Source organism: Pyrus communis, chromosome 16 (genome assembly GCF_963583255.1).
Source record: "Pyrus communis chromosome 16, drPyrComm1.1, whole genome shotgun sequence".
NCBI classification, from domain to species: Eukaryota; Viridiplantae; Streptophyta; class Magnoliopsida; order Rosales; family Rosaceae; genus Pyrus; species Pyrus communis.
In genome coordinates this window covers 20,324,898-20,338,208 of record NC_084818.1, presented here as the reverse complement: position 1 = coordinate 20,338,208, position 13,311 = coordinate 20,324,898, and the positions used below count along the sequence as shown (strand labels likewise).

The window sequence follows — 13,311 nt, the reverse complement described above, 5'->3', positions numbered from 1 at the left end:
GAAACCCCGACCTTGATCTTCTGAGCTCTCTCTCATCATCACTATGTATGAAATTAGAGCTCCCTCAACCCAAAACCCCTGACCTCTCTTTGAAACCTCTCTTCCAAGCTTTCTCTCAACTTCCCTCTCTTCGAAATCAGAGCTTAGAGATCAGAGTTCAACCAAAAAGCCCAAAGCTCACAAATCTCTCTCTACATCCCTTTCTCAACCCAAAAAATTAGAGCTCACAATTATGACACAATGAGTTGTGAGGTTTTACAATTTATATATTGGTATTTTCGTCATTTTGCTTTTGTGCATGGTGATCATGGAGTGTGCATGGCCAATTTATCTTATTTTGATCCTAAGAATAAGAAAATAATCTATTTCGATCAATTTCTCTAAAAAAAATGGCTCATTTCTATCAATTTCCCTTTTATTTGAATGACGAAAAAATTAATAAATTAGTAAGCTTCGATAATGAGTGGCATATATTCAGAATGCAGTTGTTATCCATTTTCTAATATTTTAATGAAAAAATCCTCAAAAGGAAAATTAATAATAATAGAGTCCCTGCACCTGCGGCAAAATAATTGATGTGATACAATTACCGAGTAAGAAGAAAGAGAGAGAGATGGCTATAAATTGGTTTAGAGCAGTGCCCAAATTACGACATTCAGAGCCCGAATTCATCAGGTCACACGCATTCTCGCTCTCTTTCTCACCTACCAAAAGGGCCTTCTCTGGAAGTGGAAGAATAGCAACAGCTTTATCATCTTCTTCTTCTTCAATGTCCTACGCAAAGGAGCTCGCTGCTGCCAAAAAAGCTGCCTCGCTCGCTGCTCTCCTCTGCCAGGCAATACTCTCTCTCTCTCTCTCTCTGATTTCATCACTTTTTGTTTGAGAGTTGACTTTAAGAATGGAAACCCAGAACATAAATTGTCTATTGAGTCCGCTTCGAATTCGGAGATGATAATGTAATTTGCGACCAACTCAGAATGCAAAACATTTGTTTGAGCAAACCCCATGTCTAGAATTTGCCAATTCTTTAGCCATTTAAGCATTTATTGGACAATGAATTCGCGGTTGTATTTGTTTACCATCTCCAAGAAACAGAAAGCTTGTCTTTCAACCCAGATTGTTCATTAAGTAGACCCATGGCCAATGTATGAATGTGTATACAAGTGAGTCTGTGACTCGTGTCTGTACAACTCTGAGGAATAAAAGAGAGTATCTTTGATGTGAACACCACTAGAATTCAAGTGTGATATACTATATGATTTTATAAGGAGCTCCAGGCGAGAAATATTCCTTTTCTAAAGTCATATGAAGGGCACATTGAGAAATATATAATCCCGTCTTATAGCCTTATAATGTCTGTTGTCGTATGAAAATTATTTCCCTTTGGCTTACGATTTGTGAGTTAGCACTGAGCACTGAAATTATCATTGTTATTTTCATTTCTACTACTCTTGTAGCAATATAATCTGTCATCCCAAGTTGACTTCTGTTATTGGTTTCCTCTGCTTCAGAAGGTGCAAAAGGCCTTATTGCAGTCAGACGTTCATTCAAAATCAGATAAAAGTCCAGTTACAGTGGCGGATTACGGTATGTTTACAAACTCTTTTGTTGATGATTGTCTTTTACAGTTAATCTGTTTACATATATATATATATATATATTGTTTTTTCTTTTTCTTTTGGGGGTGTTTTATAATGAATCAATCATCTGCAGTTTGCTTTGAACCTATCTTGTAGCTCCACACTATGTTTTTTGTATTGCACAACTTTCTACTAATTCTCTTTTTGAAGAAAAGAAGTTTAATTATTTTGTATTACTAAATTGTCACTGCTGGCAAGATTCAAATCCATCGACTACTCATGCTCCCCCGCCCTCCACCACTTGAACTAATATGTCAGGGAATTCGGTTTTCATTGGATGTTTCTTGAAAAAAGGAAAAGAAAAATTCTGCTCATATTTTCTTGCATCTAGATAATATCCTAGGTTAAGCAGTTGATATTCCCTCCTTAGGAAGTGGCAAGGTTTTCCTGAATTATTTGATACTAGGTTTTCTTGCCTGGCGTATAAATCTGTCAGGCCGTATTTCTTTGACCAACATTTTAATGTGAAATATATATCTGGTCCCGAACCATTAATTGAAAACAAAGATAAATTGTTCATCACATTGTTATAATATTTTAAGAAGAAAGTAATTACTTGTGAATAATGAAATGAAATATGTGTCATCTGGTTAATATGCATTGAGAAAGTTTGGAAGTAAAACATTGCAATACTACTTGGCTGGAAGTAAAGTTTCGCTGGCAAACAAGTCTTTACATAATGGAATTTTTGTTCATGATGGAAGACCATAAATTCTGCACAATTATCCACAATGTTGGTTAACCAATCATTGACATTTAAGATGATGTTGAGTCTAGAGACTCCAATGAGTCTCTCTTACCAAAAGAACTGAAAAGTTACTTTCTTGTTACTTAGACAGATTTTATTGTGGAAAATATTTGAAACAGCAGATTTCTTACAATTAACTGTACGTAAATATAAAAGGTTGGACACAGTATGCATTTAGAAAATTTGCTTTAATATGTTGGCCTCAAGAATGCTTTTAAGTCACTGTAGAAATTTTACAGGATGACAACAAGGCCAGCAATTCTTTATGGAATGAAATGTCGAGCGGTCAAGCACAAACACGCACAAAAAATGAGTGTAGCGGAGATGAGAATGCCTCGTTAGATGTGTGGGCACATGAGAAAGGACAGGATTAAGAATCAGGATACGATGTAAAGTAGGAGTGGCTGTAGTTGAAGATAAAACGAGAGAAAATCGGTTAAGGTGGTTTGGACATGTGAAACGAAGACCTACAAATGCTTCGGTTAGAAAATGCGATTTGAGCATCAGGGAACAAGGGGTAGAAGAAGACCTAGGAAGGCTTAGAAATAGACTTTAGGAAAAGATGTAAAGTGCTTGGAGCTAACGGAATACTTGACACAAAACTGAGCTCAGTAGCATTCTAGGATTCATACAGCCAACCCCACTGAGTGGAATAAAGCTTTGTTGTACGGATTATGGATTGTGGGTTCAATACTTGCATCATGAGGATTCACCTTGCTCTTTGTATGGTGACCATTGAAGTCTGGATGTGCTTTGTGGCCAAGAGTTTCAAATGTCTAGATATATGAATAGATGACGAGAATAATTTAATGCTTGTCAAACTTACATCACCTCAAACTTTCTACTGTCTCATTAAATGTTTCCCAAAAGTAGTTTTCATTCCATTAGCTGGTATGAAAGGAAGTCAAAATTATTTGCTATACTAGACAGACATGTCTGTCTAGAACGGTAGAGAAGTAAATGCAACATCTGTACACATGTCCATTTAATTCCTTATCCTTTAATGCACTGCAAGAAATTCTATATACTTTTAAGTTTTCCTCATCTGCCTCACCATGGTTAGTGTGCTGATGGAAGGTTGATATGATGCCCTAGGAAAGACAATTTTTTGTCACACCCAGATTTTAATTGTCAGGTTGTCTGGGCCTGTCCATAAATTTTCTCTTGCACACGTGAATGGTTATTATTACTTTAAATCGGCCATGATTATATCATAATTCGTAGTATAGACACTCCATTTCATTTTTCCATGTTCCACGGTAAGCTTTTATTGTTTCTGCCCCATTTTTATTTGGTTTTACATTCAATCTATGCTACCCTTGAATGTTCTGAAAGTGGAGCATGTTACGTGTCTATCAAAATGACTAGGTCCCTTAATTGGATTGCCCATAAGCCCCAATGTTTTTGTCTCCACCTAATACCAAAAGCAGATGCTTGGAATGTTTTATAATTTTATTCCTAGAAAAGTAGAAACAGTTGTTTGACATATAATTGAAACTCTCATTGTAATTGTCATATTTCTTATTGTTTCACTGTCAACAATCATTAGTTTCTATTTATAATTTTATATTCATGATATCTGATAATGCTTTTTAGTCTGGATGCTGAACCCATGATTCAGTCTTGAGAGAAAAATCACATACACTAACTCAGAAATTAGGCTGAACATGAAAGCAACTGTAATTTTTCTTTTTTTTGTCAATATGAAAGCAACTGTGATTGACTGCCTCTTTCTTTTTATTTTATGAACCTGTGATTCCCAGGTTCACAGGCTATTGTGAGTTTGGTACTGGAAAGGGAAATTCCTTGTGAATCGTTCTCGCTTGTGGCTGAGGAGGTGAGCATGTACTGTTTTGCTGATAATTTGACATTCAGATTCTGGGTTTTTTTCTCCCTTGAATTGTTAATCCTACTTCTAACTTTTAAATCTCTTTAGGACTCGGGAGATCTTCGGAAGGAAAGTGGGCAGGAAACACTAGAGCGCATAACAAAACTTGTTAATGATACTCTTGCCAATAGTGACTTTTCCAGTGTTTCTAATTTAACCACTGAAGATGTGCTCAGAGCTATTGACAGTGGGAAATCTGAAGGTGGTTCTAGCGGCCAGCACTGGGTTCTAGATCCCATAGATGGAACCAAAGGGTAAGCTTCTGAACATATTTTAAGAGCTTTTGTCATCGGTAAGATGGATGTCTCTTAAGTCATTAGTTAAGAAGAATGCTTTCTAAAGGTCCATTCCATTTAAAGTTGTAATTTTTGATGATTTGGAGATGATGTGACCATTTTGTTCTGTACCCATTTCATTTCAAATTATGTGATTATCCTTCTGTCATGTCTTGCATGTATGAGGGATGCATGTAACATGAATTGATGAGTCTATATATTGTACTTCAATATATAAGCATGCATAGTTTTTTTACTTTTGTTTTTGCATATTATATATACGGAATTATCTCAAAGCTATTAATCATTTTCATCAACATGCCGAAGTGTCAGGCTCCTGGTGTACGACCATGCATTGATTGCATTCTTTTAAACTAAGCTGTAATCTTTCCATTTGGAGTGCAAAAGAAGCCTTTCCTTGGCTATTCCTTTATAGAACATGGTATCTTTTCCGTTAACTAATCATTTCTCATCTCCGTTTTACTTTTTCTTTTTTAATGTTTCTCAAGCACCTTTTCTTTTTAATACGGCTATTTTCATTTTCACTGTGTTCAGTTTTGAATTTGAAATTTAGGATGTGAAGCAAACTGTCTATTTCAGATGTTATTTGGTTTCCATCACTAAGAAGCAAGTCACCATGCAGAAAAGTTTGATACATAGTAAAATTTGAAATGTGAGAGATAATAAGCATTGTGATCAAGTTGGTTGTTAAGGAAGCCCCACATACTCTCACACACACATGGGTCCAATGGTCTGAACTGTCTAAATTTAGATCCTTTTAAGAACAATAAATGCAAAACAGAGAAAAAAAAAAATAGTAAAATGTTAAATCATTTGACCATTTAATTGTTGTGTGGTTATTGCTTGTTTGTTTGACTACTCTTCCCCTCCTATGTGATACATGGGCGTCAACGCTAGACCTTATTCCGACATTCCTTTGTATTTCTCATCAAACAAATAGCATCTTATTATCCAACACTTCAGTTTCATCTGATTTATTTGATCAAGTTTAGGTGACTAAATGATTTCAGATGTAGTTGATTTTATGTAAGATGATCCTTGAATAAAGGATTAAGAAGTGGATGGTTTGGATCATTAAATCCACTGTGGGTTGACAGTTATTATAATTTGCTGAAATTTTATTTGGTAGGGTGCAGCTTGTTTTAGTATTAGTTCATAGTTTTCTTCTTTGATTCATTTTTATTTTTTGTCAAACATTTTCTTTGATTCACTTGCTAACCTGTTTTCTGTAATGATTTAATATGCTTATGAACCTGCCATGATAAATAGCTGATTCTGCTGTAGGTTTGTTAGAGGAGATCAATATGCCATAGCATTGGGATTGCTGGATGAAGGAAAAGTTGTGTTGGGTGTCCTGGCCTGTCCGAATCTTCCTCTCGCATCCATTAGTGGCAATAATCAGCATTCTTCATATGATAAAGTTGGTTGTCTTTTCTTTGCTACAGTTGGTACCGGAACATATATGCAGCCATTGGATGGTTCTTCCCTGATAAAAGTTAGCACTTATAGATAACTCGTTGCATTCTTTATTTGAACTGGTTTCACAGAACTAATGTTATTGCTGTCCTTCAGGTGCATGTCAGCGCTACTGAAAATCCTGAAGAAGCTTCGTTTTTCGAATCTTTTGAAGCAGCACACTCCTTGCATGACTTGTCTAGCAGCATTGCTCAGGTACTGTGTTTGTCTTTTCCTCTTAAACGATTTCTGTTGTGTGTATTTTCTATTGAATATTGGTAGTCAAACATTATTTTGTGAACAGAAACTTGGTGTCAAAGCCCCACCAGTAAGAATTGACAGCCAGGCAAAGTATGGAGCACTTTCCAGAGGAGATGGAGCAATATATCTTCGTTTCCCCCATAAAGGATACCGTGAAAAAATATGGGATCATGCTGCTGGGTGCATTGTCGTGACTGGTAAACTGTTATTTCTTCTGTTATTGTATATCAACATAGCTCTTGGACCATGCTTTATAGAATAGACTGTAGGCTGCGACCTCCGAGCCCTCTCAGGAGGATGAATTTGTAAGTGTTAGGGATGTTAAGGTGTGGACCTTTGGATGCAATGCAATCGTGCAAATGATATTTGGATCACACATTCCTAGAGGCTGCTATGTTTAGACATGTCATTTGAAGCTCATAGTTGTGGATATATATTGTTAGGAATTTAGATAGAAACCTTAATCCTAAGGCCTAAACCCAATATATATATCCCCACATCAGTTATGAGCAATGTATTAAAAGCATGAGGTGTGGGTGAGGCGTCCGAGGGATAGCCCAGCTTAGGTGTGAGGCGAAGTCTCATGGGACCTAAATTTTTCAATATATATATATTGAGCGTACACATATTATATTAAAAAAAGAAGAAGATTATTAATCAATAATCACCTTGAGCGCACACATATATTATAAATATATACACACGCGTATATATACATATTTTATATATATATATATATATATATGTATAATAGAGGATGAAATGCACAATGAGCACACATATAACAATGCACACATACAGCGCACACATCCATTATATAAAAAAATAAAAATCAGCAAAAAAAGGCAGAGAGACGATAGTGCAAGGAAAAGGTATGAGGCAGTTAAAACCCTACCCAAAATTTAGGTTTGGGAGTCAAACAGACGCCTGGATGCCCGGAGGCATGCCTCTGTTGCGCGGCTCCGGCGACGCCTTCTGCCCTCTCCCTCAAAACAGAGGCGGCAACCCTCATGCCCAGCCTCAGAGGGCGCCTAGGCGCGCTCTGAGGCGAGCCTTTTAAAACATTGGTTACGAGCTGAACAGAAGGGGCATTTCTCTGTTTTCAAAAGGGGATTCCTGTTGATTTTAATGCCCTTTAGTTGATCTTGTTTATCGATAGTCTCCGGTGTTATGCAAACATACAAGATGATGCTATGTGAAACATATGAACAATAAAGTAAACATGCAATACACAAACACGAAAAATTTAGCGAGGTTTGGCAAACTTTGCCTACTCCTCGTGTAATCTCTCTTGAGAAATCACGTGCACTATGCATCATTTATATAGTTAATGAGGAAACGAATGTGAAGCCTGGCCTATATAAAGGGCTTTAGGGGAGTTTTCTGTTGTTTAAAATGTGGTGTATCAATAAAAAGATAAGAAATAGGAGATTAGAGAAAAGGTTTTTTTTTCCCTTTTCTGTCATGAGTAAGACCGCTGCTACCCTGGGTAGATTGGTACTGGAAGTCTCTATGGATAGAAGATTAACATTTCTTCCATGGTACATTACCACTGAGTTTTGTCATAAAAAATAAACGGTTAAATCTTGCATATAAGGATCTAATGGGTCTTGTGACCATCTGATCTTTGCATAAAACCCGTACCATTGAGTGGGACATAACAGTGTAGCCGGACCCGAAGATTAAACCATACATAACTTACCTTATGTTGGATTCAGTTAGGTTCATTCTGTATTTGGGTCAGGAAAGAACAGATGTCTCATTAAATTACTTCATTGATTGTATATTTACCCAGTCACTTCAAAATTGCATGAGCAATCTTCTGAAAGTATTCCTCTCTTAGGAATCGTTGAGGAAAACTCTATTTTTATCCTTGTAATGAAAAAGCTACTAATTCAAGAACAAGTTGATATTTTTCTTGTTTTCAGGATGCAGTCTTAGGGTTTATATTTGGAAAACATTTTCTGCAATTCTGACACTGGTTTTTGAATGAAAATTTTCAGAAGCTGGGGGTGTGGTCGCAGATGCTGCGGGGAACCCGTTGGATTTCTCAAAGGGGAAGTATCTTGATCTTGATACGGGCATAATCGTCACAAATCAGAAACTAATGCCATTACTATTGAAGGCAGTTAAAGAATCCCTGGACGAAAAAGTTTCATCTCTCTGATTTTTTTTTATCAGGGGAGGATCTTCAAGGCAACGTTCCTAACAAATGTTTTCAGAAGCAATAACGTTCAGCGTTAGTATTGTGATACAGTGTTTTCTGTGTAGGATATTTGTCCTTTCACTTGCCTCATTGCTGTCCCGTATGTTTTTACATAATATTATATACGGAATTGGTTTATGCTTTAAAGTTTAAACCGTGTTGTTGCTTATTTTTACTTGTGAATTTGACTTGATATCGGCCATTATCGGTATGCGTGCAATATCCTTGTGTACCCTGCCGCTTGATGGCCTGGGTCCTTGTTACAATTTCTTGGCCATCTCACAATGTTGGTATATAGCGTGATGTTGGGGTAATCGTATGCCACTAGTTTTAACTCATCCATCGAGCAGTGCTCGTGATTTATGATTTGTGATTTGGAGTAAAATTCTTGGGGTGACCCCGAGGGGGGCAATGTCGTACGTGTAACTCATCCATACCGCTGCATGTTTTTCTATGCAAGTAATCCCAAGGAGATGGTGTGCTAGATGATGTGGCAGTGGGATAGAGAAATGTATTTAGTGATTTTAGTATCTCTAATTTTTTGTGTCTTTAACTGACATTAAATAAGATCGTATTTTGATTTATTTCGGCCTACCAAATTATTTACGCTTCCGCAATGTTTTTTAAGTTCTATCGCTAACATGTGTTATAATGTTGCGTTTGACGTCATAGTATTGCGTGGTTGATAGGACGTGGCATTGTCACGTGCCCATTTTCGAGTCGTGACATGCACACCCAACCCAGCCCCCAAATTTATCAGGATACCCAAACTGCCACTAAGTCGAGGGCAACACAAATCACTTAGATAATTCTAGCTTCCTCCTGCCCAACAATATATTTACCTTTAATACAATATATTTAACTTCAATACACTTGCCAAACAAAAATATGGTTGCAGTAAAATTGTTGGTCTAGTGACTAGGGGTGGGTTCGGTTTCATTCAGCTCGGTTTTTTGCCAAAATCAAAACTGGTTCGGTTCGATTTTCTTTCGTTTTTTTTCGGTCCAATTTTTTTTTTCCATTTGGTTTTGTTCGGTTCGGTTTTGGTTTATTTTATTTTATACAACTTGATCTTTTTTTAATATGAAATTTAGAAAAGAGGCTTGCATTGGTGGACTAATAATAAGAAAATGGGAAAAGTGGGAAGGTACTTGTACATATACAAGATCATAGAAACCAATCGTATTCTATCAACAATCTCAATTGCAAGGAAAAATGATCACAATAACCATTCCAAAAGCAAACAAATAAAGAAGCTCTTCCAAGTTCCATAGCCGTCCAAAACTTTCTTCTATAACCAATGGAATATCCTCCCTAAATGAACCAAGTATGATCTATTTTATAAATGTAAAGGGATTGGGTTTGGTTAGGTTCAGCTTAGTTTTCGAACCTCCAAAATCAAAACGAAACCAATAAAGTTCTGTTTGGTTGGGTTTATCCCTTTTCGGTTTGGTTTTTTTTCGATTTTCGATTTTTCGATTTCGGCTCTGTGTTCGTCCCCTTTTTTTTCTTCAGTTTTCGGTTTTTTGAACCCACCCCTACTAGTGAGCAATTTGTCGGGTCCCATTAGTATTTTCCTGCACTTCTGACACACCTCTACCCTAATAACACAAGTTACAGGGCCATGATGTGTTGACCATCACTAAATTGACCATGTGATCCCACCTGGAGATGACATCACAAGCCAACTCAATGACGTAAGGCATAGAAAGATATTTATGATGTGCAAAACTTTGAACAAAGTGTTCATTATTTATAAAATCCAAAACTGCTATAGAGTTCACTTATCAACCTCCCACTTAGGGACATAAAATCTTGGGATTAAATCTTGTTATTATCACATCACATTAAAGCAGCTAGAAGTTTCACACAACAATAAACACATAAAAGTGCAGTGTTGTGCATAATCAAAAGTATGACCATGCAATTATTACAATAAAGATAAAACTGCAATAAATGAACCATCACCATAAGTCCAGAGGATGAAAGCCTAACTGCCAAGCCCACTCATCACCACCAGTGTTTTCGTTATTCTCGCTACGTCTTGAGGGGTCGACAAAACAAAATTTAAGTGGACCAGTTTTATCTCATCAAGATCATTCCAATATAATAATCTTCGTTTTGAAATCACATGTATAGTAAAAACTACATACATAATAATACTATAATAATAAGAGTCAAGATCAATTCAATCTTGCTCATCATATCAAAGAAAGTAAATCAATCACAAATATATATTGGAAGCAGGTGGAATGGCATCTACCTGATCGATATCTACTGTCTACTAGAAAATTCTAGCCTCTTCTAGGATAGGAAATGTACCTGCAATAAACCCACGACCATACCTAGCTATATGATATGTACGGTAATCATGTGATGAAAATGAATCACCAATGATCTCAAGATATCATTTAAGTTAAATAAGTTAGTAAGCCTTGTTGAAGACGAATGATAGTAATATGCATTAACATATAAATAAATAACATAAAACATTTAGTTTTTCGAAAAGGTCCACTCACAGGTAAGAAGAGCATTTATTGTCAACATGCTCCTTGTTATAATCTTTTTAGGGGTAAGCATGGGACGGGTTAGGCCCAAATTTGGAGGAACTGGACGCTACCCTATTTAAATTGTAACGGGGCGGGCCAGGGTAGGTAAGTGGATTTTGAGTTTTGGAGCAAGACCTAACTCAGCCCATTTAAAATAGGTTGGTTCCAACCCTTATTTTTTAATTTTTTTTTTTCAAAAATACATAATTTTCATGAACTGCACTACAATGCATTGCAGCAATACAAATCTTCCTTAACAACCCAGATCCTCCTTGACAAGCCATCTTCGTCAATCTCGAGCCCACCGTCATCGACAAGGTCTGCTGTCATCGTCACGCCATAGCCATCTATCTTCGATCTTTGCTATCTCTCAAGTTTCTCACGACACCTCCTGCGTGAGCTTCTCGAAGATGGTGGTTGTATACGATTTTGATTTTGATGTAGAAGAGACATTATCAGGCTACCCTTTTTGCTTCCACAACGATATTGCCCAAATAACAACCATCTAAATTCAAAAAGAAAACAACAAATTATTTTCTCTTAAACAATCAAATAAAATTCCTAAAGAAAATCCCAATTGAACTCGATGAAATGACTGTACGAGATTGGGAGGAAGAAGAAGACTAAGATAGGGAGTCTAGGATTTGGGAAAAAGAATGACTGGGTGGAAGAAACGAGAAAGTGGGGAGAGGACTGGGAAGTTTAACACTTATGTTACACTAAAGTTTTGGACTCGTCTCGCCCTGTAAATATCAACACCCCATCCCGCCTCGCCCCGTTTCTTCTTTATTAAATTCGGATCCACCCCGTACCTGTCCCAAATCAATTGTAACCACCCCGCCTCGCCGATTCTAGACCCGTTTGCCCACCCCTCAATATTTTAATCCTTAAGTAAGCCTGTGAATTAAGTATAAAGCTAAGTTAAGCTTTAATCGACATTTTATGGAAAATTGTCCAAAACTACCATTTAGGTGGAGAATTTGAACAAACAGAGGGCGCCACGTAATTCAGAACACCAAAAAACCTAGGGGTAGGCCTCGGGTCCTGCACGCGCCGCCACACCCCTCCGTGCTCTGGCCACATGTTGCTGCGGTGGTGTCACACATTGGGAAAGACGCACCACCGTGGGTCATCGTCGCTAGCAAACACGTGGTCATACTCACCATCGTGGTTCAGCAATTAGATATTGCACTAGCCATCGCCAGTGCCATGCGTCGATCGTCGGGAAGAGTGTAAAGAGTTAAAGGAATATAACTGCTTTGTTAGTGGACTCTGTCAAAGTTAACGGAATTTCAGTTGTTGTCGTTAAAGTTAATGACAACCATCGCCGGTCTTTATCTACCGTTGCTGGAGTCGCACTAGAAGCTGCAAATAGTTTTCCAAGAGGTTATAGAGCTCAAATCAGTTCAAAACTCATGATTTCACCATCAAAATCCTAGAAAATATCAAATAAGGTCTTGGGAACTCACCTAAAATCAATTTAGAATGAGGAGAGGTCGAATCCACCTCGAATTCGATGAGGTTGGCTTGGTTTTGAAAAGGAGATACAAGGTGCATGTATGTTAAATCTTAGTAATTTCCAACTAAAATCCATATGCAAAAAGGTAGTTAATTACGTGGGCCTTGTTCAAGTTGAGCTCGAGCTCCAAAAACCCCGAACTCACCGGAATTTGCTCAGAGAAGATGACAGGAAACTGGCAAGGTTTCAGAGAGAATGTAGGGGTTAAACCCCTCAATTTCGAAGTAAAATTTCTCACAAATCACTTCCCAAGCAAGGAGAAAGTACATATAAGCAAGAATCAAGCCAAACCTTGTATGGGTTTAGAGTTTCGAAGCTTGAAGCTTGAAGCTTCAATGGCAAAGCATTATCCAGGCTTCGATCCCACATGCAACGGTACCGCTAAGTTCCTCAAGTCCTAGGGATCCCAAATATGTGGTTTTGGGTCTCGATTTGTGATGGTAAGTGGGAGAGTGAAAACTCTCTTCTCTCGGTGCTAGAAAGAGTGAGTTTGAGATGAGAGAGAGTTTAGAGAGAGAGAGAGAGTGAGTGATCTGAAAGTTAGGGAAGAGAGGAACTGAGAAAGAGTGTAAGCCCACCTAACCAAAGTTAAGTGAAATTACGTTTTTGCCCTCCGTAATTATAAAAATTGCAATTATGCCCTTGAGACTTCGATTTGAATTTTGTTTCCATTTTCACATTCACATCCATTAGTATATTTAGAAAAAAAAGTAAGAAAGTATAAGAAATTAGACTTAGAGTCAAGGCTT

The 13,311-nt window shown here is 37.3% G+C and overlaps 1 protein-coding gene across 1 annotated transcript; it reads left to right on the top strand.

Annotated features, from left to right (window-relative positions):
- The first annotated feature begins 557 nt into the window (after nucleotides 1-557).
- On the top strand, nucleotides 558-8,716 carry LOC137721290 (3'(2'),5'-bisphosphate nucleotidase 1). The gene is made up of 8 exons (XM_068460395.1): nucleotides 558-835; nucleotides 1,512-1,587; nucleotides 4,152-4,225; nucleotides 4,325-4,530; nucleotides 5,857-6,067; nucleotides 6,145-6,243; nucleotides 6,332-6,485; nucleotides 8,292-8,716. The coding sequence occupies exons 1-8, from the start codon at nucleotides 614-616 to the stop codon at nucleotides 8,453-8,455; spliced, it is 1,206 nt and encodes a 401-aa protein (XP_068316496.1). The 5' UTR covers nucleotides 558-613; the 3' UTR covers nucleotides 8,456-8,716.
- The last annotated feature ends 4,595 nt before the right edge of the window (nucleotides 8,717-13,311 follow it).